Raw genomic sequence first — 12,935 nt, 5'->3', positions numbered from 1 at the left:
ACATATTATTTGGACCGTCTATTTTGAAATATTCATGCATATACCGAATCTGCATTATTTTCAAGCTTCAAGTTTCGGAATAAAAGGAAAAAATAGATTATCAAACAATTATAGTGTTTTGGTGCATAATAGCAAGTCGGGAAATAATAAAATATCGTCCGTCCAAAACATCGGTAATAAATCAATTTTATTTCAAAAAGTCGGAGAAAAAAATTGGGTAAAAAATACGGATCACCAAAAAATAAGGTAAGTTATAGAATTGTGAATATTTAGGATTTGGTAAAAAAAAAGTAGTGAAAAATCGGATATGTATAGATGACACAATATAGAATCATGATTTGTAGCTATTGTATAGAGATATTAAAGCCGTTAAAAATTTATTTTATAGCCCTACTAGTGTCATTAGAGTAAGATTTAATAATTTTTTGTTGAAACTTTCAATAAATCCAACAATAATGTTTACTATGTTGTCATATCACAAAACATATGGTATGTTTATTGGGAACATAAAATGAAATAACAACAACAATACTAAACACTAATTTGCAAATAACAAGAACTGTGAACCAAAATATAGGATTATCTTTCAAATAAAATTAAAAATCCCCCAATATGGGATTGCAGTTAATTGAAAGAAAACACAAAGACCAAAATATGTAAAACAGCGGTCCATCCAAAATGCTATGTTGTCTGCACCAATGAAATGAAAAATAAAATATAAAGTATAAAATTAATCTAATTTATCTATGCATAAAAAAGCAACAAAATGATTAAGCAAATTCAAATCTCGCAATAAATTCCTCGCTACTTAAATATTTAGTATCATTGGATCTCTCTCTTGCTCTTTATGATGATGCAATGGGTTTAAAGAAAAAAAAAAAAAAAGATTTTTCATTGGGTTACTCTTCTTCTAATTTGACCTACTATACTTTGTTTGGGGAATATATTGCTTGTATTTTTTTTTATACTTTTTTTAAGGGAACTCATTGTTGAAATTTTTGATAGATTTTTTTTGTTAAATAAATATTTTTTATTTACTCTCATTGTTAGTATACTTATCTTAAAACCAAAATTCAATAGTATTAAATTAATAAAAAAAATATAAGGAGGAAGTTTTTTTTCAAATGTTTTGTTGAAAAAAGATAAAATATGGATTCCTATCGGTTCTATTAAAAAAATACAATTTTTTGAAATCTTTTGAAAAACTCAGATTTCTAAATAGATTTTGAAAAAATCAGATTTCTAAATAGATTTTGGTGCCCCAATATCGCATTTATTAATAAGATTTTTACAAGCGATTTCGTTTTTAATTCCAGAGACCATTTCTAAAGAAGGGCAGAGACGCATTATTAGCCAAAGCTTCATAAACACAAACCAGGAGAGAAGCATTCATATAACTACAAATAAACACATAAGGACACAGATTATATAAAGTTGTAACCTTATATTATAGAAATAAGGTGCATCTTAAAAACACTGTCGAAAAGAGGGATATGAAGTTAGAAAACCTTCCAATTAATCATCTTTAGTTATAAAAAAAATAAATTAAAGTCTTAAAAATTGTTCATCTTGTATGAACTATTTGTACTATCTATTTTCAAGATTTTGAAGTATTTATAGATGTGCAATATTTGTACTATTTTTAGAATTTTAAATTTCACAATGTAGATTTTCAAGTCATTGTAATGTTTTCAACGTTCAAGAAACAAAAAGTTTTTCAACACCAGGACCACGTCTTCCGACAAAAAATAGAAGTGTGGCTTACTTATATAGTAAACAGTTTGGTTTATGCAAGGTTGCAACCTTAAAAAATCAAATTAAGGTACACCTCACAACTCTGTCTTAAGATGCAATTTTGGTGTCAAAAGATTTTCAGATGACGTGAGAATCTATTTCTATGTTTAATTATAAATTTACAAAATAGTTAAAATCAAGCAGATCTATAAACGTATGAAAATCTTAAAAATAAACCGATCAAATAATATGTTACAAGATGCATTATTTTTAAGACTCGAAATCTTTTTTTTTTTATTTTCATATATCTCGATGATCAATTACTAGGTTTTCCAACGACAAAAGAGCCCTTACTGATGGATATTTTAGGTGCACCTTAATTTAAGGTTACAACCTCATATAAACTTTTTGCAATGTGGGCACCTTATATAGAAAATAAGATGTAGACAAATCGACCCCAAGTCTGATGTTTTAAATTTCCATCTCCCACACTGGTGTGAAAAAGAGAAAGTGAGCCAAGTCAAGTCATGCCAAGTGAGCCACTTTTTGTGCTCTTTCCATTTCATTTTCAACTTCAAATGGCCCTCAGCCTTCAATCTCAACTATTCAAACTTCAAAGTTTCAAACAGTGATGGACCGGACGGCTCTTCGGGTTCACCGGTCGGATTCTATTGAAGTGGAAGGAAAAGGGACTGGATTCGAGACTTAGAGGCGGAGACTTCTACTCCTGTTTCTTTTGTGGGTTTCCAAAAACAAAATTGCCTTGTAAATGGGGGGAAAGAAAACATATGGATTATCTCCATATTTAGAAGAAATTTACACGATCTTTCAGGTTTTTGACTGTTGCCATGGCTCAAAAGTCCACCCCCCATATAAAATCATGGGTCATGGGCCATCATGACCATGAAACATGATGGTGATGATGATGGGTTTTAGTAATAGCAGTAGCAGTAGTGGTTGATTCATGAGCACCAACCCCAATCATTCAAAAAACAAACAAAAACTCACAGTCTGCTGTTTTCTCATTCTTGGTCACCCCCCATTTCTCTCTCTCTTGAAATTTGAAAACCCAATAATATAAAAGACCTCCCTTTCTGTCTGTGTGTTGATTTAAGCAGCAGGGAGCTGAGCAGTTTGCCTCATTTGGGTCCTCTCTCTACTCTGCAAGCTCCCCCTGGTTACCCCATTTTGGAAAAGTTTGTTTCTCTCTCATCAAACCCAGTTTGATTTCCCCATTGTTTTTAAGTCTGGCTTTTCACTTTTTCCCTTCTTTCCAGCTCTCCAATCGCAGGTGGGTTTTACATAGTGTTGGGTACTCACCAGTAATCTTCATTCTCAGCCTCTCTCTCTCTCTCTCCATTGGTCGGGTTTCTCCTTTTGGATGTTTTCCCAGATCTAATCCTATCTGCTCCAGCAAGGGCTTTGAGCAAGTTGGAGACTTTTTACACAAGGTCAGAAGGTTACTGTTATTTGCTTTATCATTTGTTAATTCATTTATTCATGCTTGTTACAGTAGATTCACACAAGGGAATGGATATGGGGGGTTTAGGTTTCATTGCTTTTTCTTATTCAGTCTATATGTGCAGTTCTACTGTGGGCTCTGATGATTTGGTTTAGATTCTAGGAGATGCATATCAACCGGATAAACCCTAGGGTTGAGGGCTTCTCGGGGTGGGTGTTCCAATTAAGTTTCTTCTTGTTATACCTGGTTATGGTTGAAAAAAACAGAATCCCTTGTAGTTTCTTTTCAAAGAGGTACAACAAATTGTTGAGAGATATTTTGTTAAGTATTCAAGTGGCGTTTCTTTAGCTTTTCACAATATGGGAAACAGTACTTCTCGAGTGGTTGGGTGCTTTGTACCAGTGGGAAACAGCAAAGAAGGGGTTGATTTAGATTTCTTAGAGCCTTTGGATGAAGGATTAGGCCATTCATTCTGTTATGTTAGGCCTGTTAGTGAGTCCTCTGCAATAACTCCTTCTAATTCAGAGAGGTTCACTTTGGATTCGAGTACCTTTGATTCCGATACCCGTTCTTGTTCTTTTCGACAAGAGATTGTCGAAGATCCAAATTTGCAAAAACCCAGTAAGAATTTTCCTGAAACCACCTTCAAAACCATATCTGGGGCCTCTGTGAGTGCCAATTCCTCAACGGCGAGGACTGTTACATCTTATGACCACCATTGCACATTGTTTGCTAGTGACCCACATGATCGAGCTGCATCATTTGAGGGCACTGCCTCATTTAGCGCACTCCCTCTACAACCAGTGCCTCGAGGATCAGCCCAACATTCTGGCTCAGTCTCGGGTTCCTTAAATGGCTTCTTGTCTGGCCCTTTAGAGAGAGGTTTGGGCTCTGGACCACTAGACAGAGGAAGTGGGTTTATGTCTGGGCCTCTTGAGAAAGGAATGTTCATGTCTGGTCCTTTAGAAAACACTGATAAAACCAACTTCTCAGCACCTCTCTCGTATGATCGAAGAAGGGCTATTTTAGGTCGTCTAGTGAGAAGTGTGAGCAAACCCATGAAAACCGCTCTCTATCGAACTCTTTCGAGACCTAGGTCAGGTTGGATGCATCGGTTGCTTTGGGACCCTGTCACCCAATTTATATGGAACGCTAAGGAAGGAAAATATCGACCTGAAGAACCAGTTGGGTCTTCAGAAGGTGAACATGGTAGCAGCCGAAACCTTCAGTGGGCTCATGGGAAGGCAGGTGAGGATAGGGTTCATGTTGTGCTCTCTGAGGAGCATGGTTGGTTGTTCGTTGGCATCTATGATGGTTTTAATGGGCCTGACGCTCCTGATTTTCTCATGAGTCATCTTTATAAGGCCATTGATAAAGAATTAGAGGGCGTGCTCTGGGATTATGATGATAATCCCTGTAGAAACCCACCAGAATCTGGAGAGGTTGCAAGTGCCTGTCAAGATGTCGGGGTATTTTCAAATTGCGAGAAAGAGAACGAACCTAGTTCCTTGCCATTTGAAATGGAAGAATGTCAAGGTCAAGAAGAAATCCATTGTGTTTCTTTAGAACCTGCCATGGATCAAAGCGAAGAGTTGCCAAGGGTAGTAAAGGACTCATCCAATGAAATGGCAGGAGTTCTGCTTGATGGTGCTGATGAAATGGGAAAATTGGCAAACTCAGATGGAAACTCTGTGGAGGATATGCAGAAACCACAGGAAGTTGAAATTGTGGAGGTCAGGGAAGATGAAAGCACCAGCATAAAGCAGTTTTCAGAACAAGTTCCCTCAACAAAGATGTTAGGTCATGGCCGTAAAAGCAAACGCCTTTATGAGTTGCTAAGGGAGGAGGACTTGCGAGAATCTATTGGAGACTTGCATGCTAGAGAAAACTTACCTACAGCACAGGCTCCATTAACCAGCGATGCTGAAGCTCTCAAGTGTCCACATGGGGATTTAAGAGAAGGGGGAGGAGCACTTGGGGTACAAGAATCAGATCAAGACAATATCAGGGTTACTTTATCAGTGGTGGGTGACAGACAGAAGTCAGTTATTGGATCAAAACTGACGAGATTGTATAGGAAACAGAAAGAAATGCGTAAAAAGCTGTTTCGTTGGAGTTATGATTGGGATAGGGAACAAATCCAAGTTACCAAAAAACCAGCTGAACCATTGGCCATACCAAGTAGGCGTTGTAAAGCTGGTGAGGTTGACCATGAAGCAGTTTTGAGAGCCTTGGCTAGGGCACTGGAAATAACAGAAGAAGCATACATGGAAATGGTAGAGAACGTACTTGATGTGAACCCTGAGCTTGTACTAATGGGTTCCTGTGTGTTAGTAATGTTAATGAAGGACCAAGATGTTTATGTCATGAATCTTGGGGATAGTCGAGCTGTTTTGTCACAAGAGAGGCTTAATGACCGACATGTAGAGGATCCGAGACATAAAGCTCGGTCTAGAGATGCTCTTGTCCGAGTGGAATTGGACAGGATTTCTGAGGAGTCCCCTATGCATAGTGAGATCAGTCATGTGAGCAGGACCAACAAAAACAGGGATATCAATATCTGCAGATTGAAAATGAGAGCATTTCAGCTGTCCATCGACCACAGCACAAGTGTTGAGGAGGTAAGAACTAGTAGCCATCTTTTTTATTATATAATTAAAAGACTCCATATTGTAAATTGTTACTAGGAGTAGTTTGATTGCCTACTATATACTTCTATTGCCTCGTTGTATGTTTTTAATGGCGAGCAAGTTCTATTATCATTTGTAGTTGTGGCAATCTGTATAGGAAAGTTTTCTTTTTTTTGGTATCTTTATCAATGTAAAAATGTACCATATTTTGGTTTTTACAAGTTGATGGAAAGTGCTAATATATAGATGTATGAGTGGTGATTAAATCGCAGTAAGCACTTTCCCAATATATCATGCAATGCCGATGAGATTTGTTATGGGAGTTGAATGGAAATGCATCATGAAAATGGGATGAAACCTTCCCTATTTATCTTGTTCAGTAAAGACTGGTTTTAAAAGTGCAGGTACACTGGAAGAGTGCATCTCTGGAAACAGTTTTCTAGCTGATCCTTCCAGATGGATAATCTTTCAAGGTTCCTGTTTCTTAGTCTCTGGACTTTGGAGAAATCTATTTTAACCCTGTTTTCTTATCAATAATGTAGTCTAGCCTGGTTGCCCCTGGTTTTATTATCGTTTTTGTAGTTTATGTTGGTTCCTTGTTTTCTTCTTGGGTAATTTGTATTTCTATGTACTAGGTAATTCAAGTATATTTTAGCAAGCATATATCTCCTTTTCATGTTCTTGTGTATTTCACTATTAGTACTACATAATTCACTTCAAAAGATATTTGAAATCTTCTGTGCTTTTTGATCTATTTGGTGATTGTACTGAAAACTTGACTCACTGCTTGCTGCTTTTGTTGGGAATTCTTGGAGTGGTTGACCGGTTGTTTTATATTCTAGTACATTGAGTTCAGAGGAAGCTGCATTCTGTCTACATTTGTGACACACTCTTGCTCAAATCGTATCAGCTTTCTGAAGAATGTTACGGAAATAGTGCATTTTATTTTTATTTGATTGAATGGATTGTATGTTATCTTGTTAGTAGTTAAGTTCATTGTAAAACTTCTAGTGGCTGTCCTGATCAGTTCAGGCTATGATCAAGCCGATTCACTTAGCTTTTTCTCTTTGATGGACCTGTCGATGAATTCTGATTGATCACTTTGGTTGAACACACCACATCTGTTTCTGGTCAAGTGATTTGTGCAAGAGGAACACTTGGTGATAATTATGCACAAGAATATGAATTTTTGATAATGATAATGATAGTGGACACCATCCTGACAGTGTTACCCCAGCTTACAAGTAGCTTAATATCAGAATTAGTCTCAATGCGAGCCAATTGAAATGCAATTTATGTGACTTTTGAGATATCACAATTCTCTTCCATGATATCATCAGTCCTTGACAGGATGCAAACTGACCCATTTTACAAGATTTAGTGAGTACCCCTTGGTGAAAAGCAATCCTCAGCTTCCATCCAGTTGGGCCTATAACTTCTGTGTGCTACCTCCTTGTCACATCTTTTACAACCTAGACCATCCTTTCATTCTCAAGCCTAGGTTACTCTTCAATCCGGTGTTGAGGCTTTCCTTTTGGGACTCCAATAAGAAGACCATGCCGTCTTTCATTTGCTGAAAATTCTCTTTTCTGGCAAAACATTCAACTCCACAAGTATAGCTGAACAGTTCATCATCTTTCAATTTGGGTAGATCAGAGTGGAACATCTCTGTTATGCCATCTACTGCCACCTTCCTACCCACTGAAGATCCTAATTTTTCTCCCTTGTAATATTCCCCAAAGGACATACAGCCTAACCATTTAGAATATACTGGCCTCTTATGAAAGCTACTTGTTTAAAAGAAATATGAACTTTCTCTGCTTTATGTGGGTCATCTGTATGTGAAACCATTTCTGCTGCTTTGTTAATGTGGAATTGTAAATTATCTGTTAATTTTAAAGTTCCCACCCCAACTTCATTTTAAGATACTTGGAATTCTAACCCCTCTTGCATTTGGACTTGTATTCCACTTTTTGAGGGAATCAATTAACTAGAAGACTTAGATTGCATGCAGGTATGACAACTTCTTCAATAATTGACGAAGGTGTAAGTATAATAAGTGGTAGGGCAAAATGATGCAATAATTTATGGTTCTGTTCCTTTTTTTTCTTTACAAAAAAAGCTTCCACTAAAAAAAAGTCCTTAAAAAGTGGCCCTGCTGAAAAAGAAGAAAGAAGCAAAACTGTAGAGGCACTATACCCTATGAACCAGACCTTTGGGAAAACATGCTTGTGTTCCTAGGTATGTAGAGTTTTCATGAACTCTGCAGTCCGCATTTACACTACTAAATCACAGTTAAAGTGCCCTCTTAGCATTTTAAAGGCCATTTAGTCCTTATTGTATACTTGGAAGGGAGCAACTGGTCTGATATTTATAAGATTGAAAATAAAGGACTGAGCTAAAATATATTGATATCTTCTATTCTTGTTTATCTGTATACTTCAATTTTGATAAACCAATGGTCTTGGTTTTGCATTTTTAAACATTGGGTAGTCTTGAGGAATCCAAACTTTTCTCATGAAGGCATTTTATGCATGGCTAATTATCAAGGCGTATATGTTGAGGCTTTCATTATTATCCTAATGATAACCTTATTTATAATTTCTGCATATGACAGGAAGTGTTAAGGGTAAAAGAGGAGCATCCTGATGACAACCGGGCTATCTTAAATAATAGAGTGAAAGGACAGTTAAAAGTTACTCGAGCATTTGGTGCAGGATATCTAAAGAAGGTTAGTTGAAATGCCTGATTACTGAAAGTTTCCATCTATAGCTTAGCCTGATTATGGATCTTGGTGATTTTCAATGTTGCTAAGTTGTTCATATTATGTTAAAAAAAGAGAGGAGGTTCATATTGTTAATTATGGTGAATAACGTGTTCATGTGTTTAGAGTCTCGTTTATCTTTTTGGCATTTTGATGATGTCTAGATGCATACTATTACTACTCTTTAAAAGCATCTTAAGATGAAATAAAAACAAAAGTCAATTTTTGACTAGAAAAAAAATTGCATGCAAATGTATCTTATGAGTACGTGTGCATGTCTATGAAGTTCACCATCCCTCTAACTTGAACAGAGATCTGAAAAATGTTAAAGAGTTTCTGCAAAGGTGATATTTTCTAGTTATGGTCTTAGTTGAAGAAACAGTTTTATGTACGAGAATGATGAATATATGATGAGGCAGGGGTGGCAATGGACCCAGACCCAATTTGGGTCCGGGTATGGGTTCAGAAATTGGATCCGGCAGGTCGAATCCGGCTCCATGTCCAGGTCCGGTAATATTTTTCAGGCCCCAATATATGAAATAGATTTAAATATAGTTAGTTCGGTAATATTTTTCAGGCCCCAATATATGAAATAGATTTAAATATAGTTAAATATATAGATATTTTAATTTTTGGGTCTGGTCCGTGTCTGACCCGACCTGACCCCTATGATGAGGTTATTGTCATGAAATGAAACAATTAGTCTATGCATTCATACTATTCTTATTGTATTAAGTACAGCTATAAAGTGACAGACAGTCAAGTTGTACATTTAGTTTACCCATATCCTAATCAGAATATGTGGATAGAGAAATGGAATCAGGAAGCTGCAGTAGGTGACTTCCATGCATGGATGAAATTCGACACATCAATATGTGAATAATGAGTCTTTCAACATTCATTAACTAATTTATTATGTGATCAATATCATAATTGTGTAGTGTTCAGTTGAGTAAAAATTACATATCCACAAGAGTAATCCAAATTTCTGGATCTGGTGTTTGCATAAGATTCCTAGGGGTGGATTGCTGCATTCAATATTGCACTTTGCTAAACTGCAAAAAGTTAAGCGGTTTGAAGTTCTCTTATCTCCCCTAAATTGAAATTAATTATTTAATTTTGTATGTTTTAATTTTGTATTTTGTTGCTGATCTTCCTTGTCAATTCACTGCCCTTAAAACGTCAAGCCTCCCATGTCATCTTTTTTCTTCCTTGTTTTATTTACTCCCCGTTAAAGCACACATATAAGTTTCTAGTTAATGAAACTAAACTAGCATAGACGATGCTCAATGATGGTCCTTGTTGGGATTAAATTAACTTTTGTCATTTAATAACTTCCCTTTCCCAAGGACGCAGGTTTTTTTACTTTGCTTCTGACTTGATGGTTGCAGCCTAAATTGAATGATGCTTTGATGGAAAGGTTTCGAATCGATTATATTGGGATCGCTCCATATCTCAGTTGCATTCCCCATGTTTGTCACCATCGCCTCTGTTCTAATGATCGCTTTCTGGTCCTCTCTTCCGATGGGCTTTATGAGTACTTCAGCAATGAAGAGGTTGTATCCCATGTTGAGTGGTTCATAGAGACTGTCCCTGATGGAGACCCTGCCCAATACCTCATTTCAGAGCTTCTCTTTCGTGCTGCAAAGAAAAATGGTTAGTAGCTGCTCTACCCTACATTTGTGGAAAGGTATATTATAGTCCACTGCTGACTGGAGTTTGGATTATCATAGTCCATTGTGGTCATCTAATTGAAAGAGAGAGAGAGATCCACTGATACAATTGTGCTGTTTTGTATTTTGTCCCACTATCCATCACAGTCCATCTTTTCATTGAAAGTTAATGGCCCTAATGGATTATGGTTTCTTCTAGTCCTGGATTGTAGTATACTTTCCAACGTTTTCCTCATTGTTGTTTATATTTCCTGCTCAAAGTGCAAAAAATTATCAATATTTTCAAAAAGAAATTATAGAGGAATACAGTCACATGCATTCATGTTCTCTCGAGGAATTAATGAAAATCTTGAGTTTTTTATTGACTTTTTTCTTTTCTAGTAAACACTGCTGTTGATTCCAATATTTCTTCAGCACTCCAAGTCCATAGGTGCTCCGTATAGAGGGAAAGCTTTTTATGTTCCCCCTACTATCCAGCCGTCCATTTTTGATCAAGAGAGCCACTCACCGTTTGATCTTAGATCCGACATCTTAAAGTATTTTATTTTTAGTTTTTTTAATACAATTTTTTTGAATATGAAATTTGGTACGTGCCATCTTCTCATTGTGGCGCACCTATAAAAAATATTAACAATAATTTTTTGATAAAAAATAATGACCGAATCCCCTTGAAATTTTCGGGGGTATTTTGGTTATTTTATTTTATTGAAAATATTTTTTTATATTTTTCGTTAGTGCGAGTTTAATATAGGAATGGACGTCCAAAATTTGGTGTCAAAACAGTTTATAGAAAAAAAATTAAGAATAAAACAGTGTAGAGACGTGACATTGTGATTGGGACAATCTTTGCCCTCCATTAAAAAATGCACAGTTGGATAAGGGGGAACATAGAACTTCTATGTTGTAGGGGGAACATAGAAAGCTTTCCCTAGTATAGAAGGCCTATATCCCGATGGCAGACGTGCTGCTTAAAGAGTAAATCCTCCATATGGGCAAGCAGCATTCTTGCGAATAAGCGAGAATTAAAGGGACTGAGATATCTACTCACAAGATACTTCTTAGTGGTGTTTGGAGACTTGGCTGAGTCCAATTGGTCTCCAAAAAACAGAAAAGTATGGATTGTTGTATGAAATGTTTATATATAATTTGGGTATCTATTGGCAAAGATTGGTTAGGTTTTTTTCTATATTCTCTATTTTATTTTCCATTTTTTGGTTTTGTTTTTTAAATGTCCCCAACTATAAATCATTTTTTTGAACATTCATTTTTTATAAAGCTTTTAGGCTTATTTGAATATTTTAGGTTTCTTTTGATTTTATTTAGCCTCTACTACTTTATCTTATTTTTAATGTTATATATGCATGTATATTAATTTTTCAAGGGCTTTTGTCCCTGTACAGTACTCGAGTGAGTCCACTCGGACTCACCCTAGTAACTCGCCTCAGGCCAGGGCCAAGTACCTGGCCCAAGGCCAGTCTGAAAACACTGCTTCTCAGTCAGGGATTTGACGCACGAACCTCATCAGTGCCATGCTGTCTCCTATATAACACCTGGCCATGAAGAGAGATTTTATATGGAGGACACCATCTCAGACTCCTATGTTCACTCGTTTCTATTCAATCATATTTCTGTATCCAGCTACATTGGAACGCCCCATTATTTATTTTCTTATTTATCCAATTTCAAATTTCAAATTTCTTCTAAATCCCAAGGTACACATATATATTAATGTCCAAGCACTTAAAGAGCCTGATTGGTTTCTTTCTTGCTGCTTAGCCTGATTGTGTGTCGGAATTTCTTGTGCATGCATGCGCATGACCATGAACATGTGTGTATTTTTCCTTTTCAAATGATCTTTTAACTGTATATCTTAGATCTCTCTCTCTGTGTGTTTTTTATGAGGGGTACATCAGGATTGTTTTGGACTGCAGGAATGGATTTTCATGAGCTGCTGGATATTCCTCATGGTGATCGCCGCAAATATCATGACGATGTTTCTGTCATGGTGGTATCCCTTGAAGGAAGGATTTGGAGATCTTCAGGTTGATTCATTATACAAGACAAGTTTTCTTTTTCATTCCTGAGCCTGTCTGTAGTTTTCCAATTTTCCAATGATTTTCATCGTTCTCTTGTTTGAGAGCTGTTGGGTCCAGCGATTCCAGAAGACCTTTTTAAAGAAGAGAAAGGGGGGAAAGAAAAAAAGAAAAGAGAGAAAAGAAAAAAAAAACATTTGCTCATAGTTATTGTTGCTCTCCCATATAGTCAATTTTGTTGTGCATTGGTTCTATACAGGGTGGGTGTAATATTCATAGCTGAAAATAAGGGGTGAATTTGGGGAAATAGTCATAATCCTTTTGTTTTGCCGTTTTTTCACTGCAGATATGCTTTTTCAGTCATTTTCTCCTTGGATCTGTATTCCTGTGTGTATAAGAGAGAGAGAGAGAGAGAGAGAGAGAGAGAGTCATAAGTTTTTACTGCAAATGATGTGCTTTTTCGTCATTTTCTCCTTGGATATGAAGTTTTGTGTGTGTGAGAGAGAGAGAAAAAGAGGGAGTGAGAGAGCTCCTTTCCAACTCGCTTCACCAATAAAGTGAGGCGGAATTACTAGGCCGAGTCGTGTGGACTCAGTCGAGTCTAGAAACAGTGAACCAAAGTACGGGCAATTCAAATAC

The 12,935-nt window shown here is 36.5% G+C and overlaps 1 protein-coding gene across 1 annotated transcript; it reads left to right on the top strand.

The window, feature by feature from the left end:
* Positions 1-2,342: 2,342 nt before the first annotated feature.
* POL (Protein phosphatase 2C family protein) lies at positions 2,343-12,603 on the top strand. The gene is made up of 6 exons (XM_088859617.1): positions 2,343-2,930; positions 3,012-3,185; positions 3,321-5,817; positions 8,444-8,557; positions 9,982-10,246; positions 12,195-12,603. Exons 3-6 carry the CDS (start codon positions 3,556-3,558, stop codon positions 12,308-12,310), a joined length of 2,757 nt encoding a protein of 918 aa, XP_088715743.1. The 5' UTR covers positions 2,343-2,930; positions 3,012-3,185; positions 3,321-3,555; the 3' UTR covers positions 12,311-12,603.
* The last annotated feature ends 332 nt before the right edge of the window (positions 12,604-12,935 follow it).

Source organism: Amborella trichopoda, chromosome 2, assembly GCF_054954075.1.
Source record: "Amborella trichopoda isolate Santa Cruz 75 chromosome 2, AtrichopodaSantaCruz75HAP2 v2.0, whole genome shotgun sequence".
Classification (NCBI taxonomy): Eukaryota; Viridiplantae; Streptophyta; class Magnoliopsida; order Amborellales; family Amborellaceae; genus Amborella; species Amborella trichopoda.
The sequence above is the reverse complement of the archived record's forward strand: the minus strand, read 5'-3'. Positions and strand labels throughout refer to the sequence as shown.

What these genes read in the sequence shown, in the direction of transcription:
- POL (XM_088859617.1), top strand. Translation starts at nt 3,556, where the DNA reads ATGGGAAACAGTACTTCTCGAGTGGTTGGGTGCTTTGTACCAGTGGGA. An exon ending in GTGCAGGATATCTAAAGAAG is followed by an intron (nt 8,558 to 9,981) that starts GTTAGTTGAAAT and finishes TGATGGTTGCAG; the next exon opens with CCTAAATTGAATGATGCTTT. An exon ending in TCGTGCTGCAAAGAAAAATG is followed by an intron (nt 10,247 to 12,194) that starts GTTAGTAGCTGC and finishes TTTGGACTGCAG; the next exon opens with GAATGGATTTTCATGAGCTG.